Source organism: Etheostoma cragini, chromosome 13 (genome assembly GCF_013103735.1).
Source record: "Etheostoma cragini isolate CJK2018 chromosome 13, CSU_Ecrag_1.0, whole genome shotgun sequence".
NCBI lineage: Eukaryota > Metazoa > Chordata > Actinopteri > Perciformes > Percidae > Etheostoma > Etheostoma cragini.
Window position 1 is genome coordinate 1515074 of NC_048419.1, and position 6000 is coordinate 1521073.

Sequence of the window (6000 nt, forward strand, 5' to 3'; positions counted from 1 at the left end):
GTCTATTTTTGTCTGTGATTAATTGGAGGAAAAACCAAAGCTGTTATCATGATGAGAGGAGATGTAAAAGCTCCCTTTGGCATTTTCACCCAGCAGGAAGCACAAAGAAAGCTCTCATCAGATCAGATTGCAGTTGAACTAAATTAAAATGGATGCCAGACTTTACATTTGTGGGTTTTTATGGCTTCTTGTTCACTGTGTTGCTATTAAGGAAATCATAACCATCTATCCTCAGTCATTGACTGCCTTTTCATGCAGGTGTCATCACAAATTTAAACCGAGTCAAAGTGTTTGCCTGTGGCGAGTTTTAGCGAGCCATGCAGCAAAATCGAACACTTTGCTTCTGTTTCCTGCTTTCTACCCAGAGCGCTATTTGCAGATGGTTTAACCTTTTCACTTCCACTTATTCTCACTGCCGTGTCTGCTGCTCACTTGTTGTCATTTTTTAAATTGCTCTTCACTGGCTTTTCATTGTCTATTTTGTCTAGTCTGCTTCTCTCAACAATTGCACCTCTGTGTTTCTTTTTGGTTTCAATTTTTTATGTTTTTTTTTTTGGTTTTCCTTTCTAAAACTCCATAAAGGCACTCGCACACACGCACAGCTCCCACGTCGCCCTGTTCCACCGCCGAAACCGAGACGATCCAAGAAAGGTGTGTCTCGCTGCAGATTGCGGCTTCTCCCCGTCCTCCTTTAATCTCTTCTCTGGTTTGCTTCTCCTTTTTGTCTCTTTCACTTTAGCTTTGCTCTTTGAGTTGCTCAGCGACCAGGTTTTTTTATTTCAGCTACTGTAGTAATGAATTTAGACAGCTTCGCAGCAGTCTGGTAAACATATAAATTCTCTCTACAGTAGTGTCAAATTCTTGAATTGGGGCCTAGTAACACTTTTCTTTCTTAATGCGCATACAGGCTCTTTAGAGTGACTTCATCTTTTCACAGGTTAACTTTTCTAAGATTTTTCTCAATAACGCCTTCACAAGCGTTAAAGTACTGAGTCAGTCCTGTCAGCTTTTCATTGGCAATACATGTAATACATTGCAGAGATAGCAGCAGAATGTGGCAGTATGTTGCCTACTGATTGATTAAAGACAAAGGTCCAGTATTCTGCTCCCATGTCACAACTGCATTACATCATCACCCCTAAAGTTCACTTTGTTAAAACCTCCATCCCCTCTGATCGCCATCTGCGACTTTGTGTGATAAAACGAGTCAGACTTTGACTTCAAACAGGATTGCTCTTAACCTTTGAGGTCTCATATCATTCTGGGATTGTGCTTATGCTTCTTTCCCCCCCATTCCTCATCTCTTCCAGTGGAGTCTGTGACACTCTGGGAGGAGAGCGTAGATTCCTCTTGCCAAGGTTTGTAGTTAGAACTCTGACTCCTTCTTTTCCTCGCTGTGATTTCACCTGCATGATCAGATGACCGCTGGAGGACAGCATGGGTTTACTTGCTATTTTATGCATTAACGTGCCATTGTGTGTCCTTTTTCTTTAAATGGTTGGACTTCATTTTAGCTGGGGCTCACCTTCATTCATCCTTACTAGGGTCTGTCTGAATAGTTGAGGTTGTACTAAAGATGTTTACTTTTTTAAAAGAGCTTAAATAATTAAAAGAATGTTTTTTTTTTTTAAACCTGGAGATGAAAATCAAATTAAAAACAATAGAATGACGTTTCAGTACGGTCGCGTCTGAAATTCCATACTAACGCTATTTAGTAGGCTAAAAGAGTATTTGAGATTTTTAAGAATCTTATTATGAAACCAATAGTACATGAATTGCATACCATTTCTGGAGAAATTAGTATCCCACAATGCAGTCTGACACCGCTGACATTAGTGCATGTAAAGGTACTGAGCATGTGTCTGTGTGTTTGCGTGTGTGTGTGTGTGTGTAATTCAGGTCTATGTGTAATGGGTGTAATAACTACAGAGTGTAAATTGTAATTTCCCTTTGGAAAGTATACAATATTCTTCTTATTATTAATGCTTTAGTAACGACAATGTTCAAAATGGACAGCAGCCAAGGCAGCTCTGTTACGTCAACAACACTTTAATTTAAATTTATACGTCTAAAAATCTGCGATGTTGTCACCTGCGACTGTTGGTGTAGTTGTTTTCCTTTTTTTGGTAATTTAAGCATTATTTGGCAATGCCTCTAAAGCGGAGGTCGTTAGGAGTTACCATGGTTACAAGTCTCCAACGGCAAGGAGGCTCTCAGGAAGCGACATTGAAAATTACAGCATAGTGCGCCCAAAAAGATACACACTAGTGTTTATTTACAGTATGTTGAACCATAGTATACATGTTGGGTATGTAGTGCAGAAAATGCCACCTAGAACAATTAAAAGTACTAAATCTAATGTCCTTTCATTAACCCCCAGTTATAAATATCAAGCAGTCCCTTCTCCTAACTCCTCTTTTCATTTCACAGTTCAAGTGGCATTTAAGCATTGCATCATTTCACTTGTCTTCATTTTTACAGCTTCTACGAGCTTTTTTAATGAAAATGAAAATGCTAACTGTGGCTGCTAATCTTTTTGTTTCCATATGTTTGAGTGCAGTGGTGTGACTTTTCCTCAGCTTAGCATGACGCTGAGGGAGTCGGACCTGCACACACGATGAGCTGCATGCTGATTGGAATTGCATAGACATGTTACTGCTTTAATTATCAGGATGAAAGACTGTACTGTGTTTGACTGACAGATCCCAGCCAGACTGCCCCTGCTGCCCCTGCTGCTGCTGCTGCAGCTGTAGGAGACCCAGCCCCAGGAGCACGCAGGATGGTCGCCATCTTTGATTATGATCCACGAGAGAGCTCCCCCAACACTGACATAGAGGTCAGACTTGCACGTGCAAATGATCTTTTCTTCCCCAAAACAATTCACTATTTGTGTGGTTGAAGTTTTTTGCTTATCAGCTCTCTTTTTTTTCTGACTTTGTTCAGGCTGAGCTGACCTTCAGTGCAGGAGACATCATACATGTGTTTGGTGACATGGACGAAGATGGCTTCTTCTATGTAAGTATTAACAACATGACTCTAGAATCAGTGGTGGAATGAAACTAAGTACATTTACTCAAGTACTTTACTTAACTAGATACTTGATGTACATGTAATTTCCGTGAGTCTTTTTTGCCACTTTCTACTTCAACTCTGCTACATTTCAGAGAGAAATATTGTACTTTTTACTCCACTACATTCATCTGATAACTTTAATTACCAGTTACTCTACACATTAAGATCTTTGCACACAAAACACATGTAGTTTATAAATATGTTTTATCATAAATGAAACTCCCCAACAGTATGACGGTCTACAAGTCCAGCTGAGATGATTAGCTGATTAATCACTTGGTCAATTGATCGTTTCCAATTTCTAAAACGTGAGGATTTTTACTGCATTTTTCTGATGATACTTATTTTACTTCAGTTACATTTTCAATGCAGGACTTTTACTTGGAACACAGTATTTTTACAGTGTGGTATTAGTACTCTACTTAAATAAAGGATCTGAATATATTTTTCTCTTTATTGCTACACTTTAGTGATAGAATGTTTCTGCACTGTACTTCCTGAAAGAGTGTGGTGGCTATGCTTACTGTGCACTTCTTCTTGCCACACAAAAGAACATTGTTGAACCTGCAAAACAAATAAGATGTGCATACTGTGTGCGAGAGGAGTTTCAGCAGCAAATAATTCTACTTAAGCTCAGACGAAATAAGACGAGACTTTATTGATCCTGACTATTTGAATGAAATAAATAAAACAAGACATTAAGAAAATCAGAGGGATGACTATATACAACTATTTACAATATCTACATTACATTACAGTACTTGTTTTATAAATAATAATAAATACTATATACATATTGTATAGAAAGTTAAGTGATATAGTATATAATATATATAATATATGCAGTACACTGTATGTAATATGAACACACTGTACAGTAATAATACAGTATTATGGTGTATGTTTATGTATAATAGAAATCAAAAAAGTACTTTGACTTAGCATATGAAAATACAATTACAATAGTAGCAGTATATTAACAATTATTTAGCATCATCGATTTACGGTTTGGTCATATTGTCATAATGTAAGGCCAAGTACAGCAGCAAATTCTTACATTTAATAACCTAAGTCATATATTTGGCATTTCAGCTTGAAAAATTACCTAAATGATGAAGCGAAAAAGCATCGTCATGTCTTGATGTTGCGTTTCTCTTCCAGGGAGACTTGAATGGACAACGCGGCTTGGTCCCCTCCAACTTCCTGCAGGCCGTACCAGAGGACCCCCCCTCTGCTCAGTCAGCACCAGAAGCCAAGAGAGAATCCCAGGTGGCTTAGCCTTTCTGTCTGTCCAGCATGCATCACTGTAAACGGAACTGGGGGCAACTTCCTGGCCTGCAGGCATAAATTATGTGTCTATTTTTTTATTTTTTATTTTTATTTTTACAAATCACTTGTTTTTTTACTTATTATATTTTTTTTATAATGTGTTTCCAGCATCTGGCTGCTGTTATCTTCTGTTCTGTTTCTTTAATTCTGCCCTGTCGCATTTCTTTTGCCCCACTGTTTCCTGCATGGCCTTTTGCAGAAGCAGAAACGAAGTGTACACTTTGAGACATGATCGTAAGTGTTTTTAGGACTAAAGCAGCTCAGTGATCCCCGCTAGTGTCCCCTGTGCACTCCCTGTTTATGTCCTACCCCGCCGCCTCTACCTTAGTTCTACACTGCTCATTTGCGTAAGATATCACACCTTTTAGTTTATCAAAACACATGTCAAAGCGTTGAGACTAGATCCACTACCTCCTCCGTTGTGTTTGTCCTATCCTTGTTTTTTCCTTTGGAATTATCATTTAAAGCATAACTTAGTTTCAGATTTTGTTTAATATATTTGGCTTGCTTAGTCTAAAAGTCTTACTCTCCTCCTGAAGGGTAACTGGACGTCTTCTACAGAGCAGCAGCAACAACAACAGCAACAACCTGGGCCCTCAACCCTAGAAGAGGCTTTGCAGCCCCAAACAGAACCTCCTGTCCCTGACCCAACAGAGCACACAGACCTGCGACCCAAACTGACACCCACTACAAACCTCACGTCAGACCTGGAACCTGCTCCAGGTCCAGGTCCAGCAGCAGTGGAGGCCTGCTGCTCTCCTCCAGCCCCCCTTCCAGCAGACAGCCCGACACAGACGGACTGCTCCGCACAAAGCAAGAAGAAGAAAGGCTTTTTCTCCAAAGGCAAGAGGCTGTTCAAAAAGCTGGGATCCAGCAAGAAAGAATGAGTCAGGACATCTGTCTCGGAATACTTGCATCACATTGAGGCACTTTTTCACTGTTCGTCTCAGTCGGTGCGGTTAGTGGCTATTAGATCTAATAACCGAGGCTTTAACCGTCACTAATTATACATTTGCCTTAGAGCACGGCTAGCTGCTGTTAAATTAAGTGTACATCAACACACTGCTTACAGCATTGTACGAGCATGTAGAAGTGCATGTTAAAGTGTGCAAGCACACAAATATATTCTCTAAACACTACCTAACTATCTAAGCATTTCTAAACGTTCAACTCAATAGAGGCGTTAACGCTATACAAATATATACAGTTATACAAACACTTAGTTTTCTCTCAATGGATCGGTTTTAACAATCTGAAACAGGACAGCAGACTAGACTTCTGCCCAGCTCAGACACAGCTAATTAAATATTAGCTTTAATGTTCATGTACTGGTGCCACTTTATTTTTTTTTGGAGCGAACAAACAGAATCAGCAGTCTTTCTCTTCCTTTGTGTCACTATAAAGAATGCACTATCCATCCTGAACGGATGTATTTCAAATATCTGTCCGCTTGTCCCTCACATTTCGTTGTCTTTAAGAAAATACAGTATACAGAGTACTTTGTACAGAACATGTTATTTATTTGTATTACTCTTGCCCTAACCATCAGCACATTGCATGAAGTGACATCTGGGCAGGAAGTTAGTCATCTAGAGCTGT

General features: G+C 39.4%; 1 protein-coding gene across 20 annotated transcripts in view; it reads left to right on the forward strand.

The window, feature by feature from the left end:
• The window catches only part of LOC117955142 (RIMS-binding protein 2-like), a 60635-nt gene extending 55032 nt beyond the window's left edge, over positions 1 to 5603 (forward strand). For 14 of the 20 annotated variants that reach the window (XM_034889358.1, XM_034889361.1, XM_034889374.1 and 11 more), the window contains 6 exons: positions 583 to 651; positions 1311 to 1358; positions 2703 to 2836; positions 2944 to 3015; positions 4234 to 4341; positions 4941 to 5603. In XM_034889358.1, coding sequence (XP_034745249.1) covers positions 583 to 651; positions 1311 to 1358; positions 2703 to 2836; positions 2944 to 3015; positions 4234 to 4341; positions 4941 to 5288 — 779 coding nt within the window. In that variant the 3' untranslated portion in view covers positions 5289 to 5603. Of the gene's footprint in view, positions 1 to 582; positions 652 to 1310; positions 1359 to 2702; positions 2837 to 2943; positions 3016 to 4233; positions 4342 to 4600; positions 4636 to 4940 lie in introns of all 20 variants that reach the window. The other 6 variants (XM_034889365.1, XM_034889376.1, XM_034889370.1 and 3 more) reach the window with 5 other exon arrangements.
• The last annotated feature ends 397 nt before the right edge of the window (positions 5604 to 6000 follow it).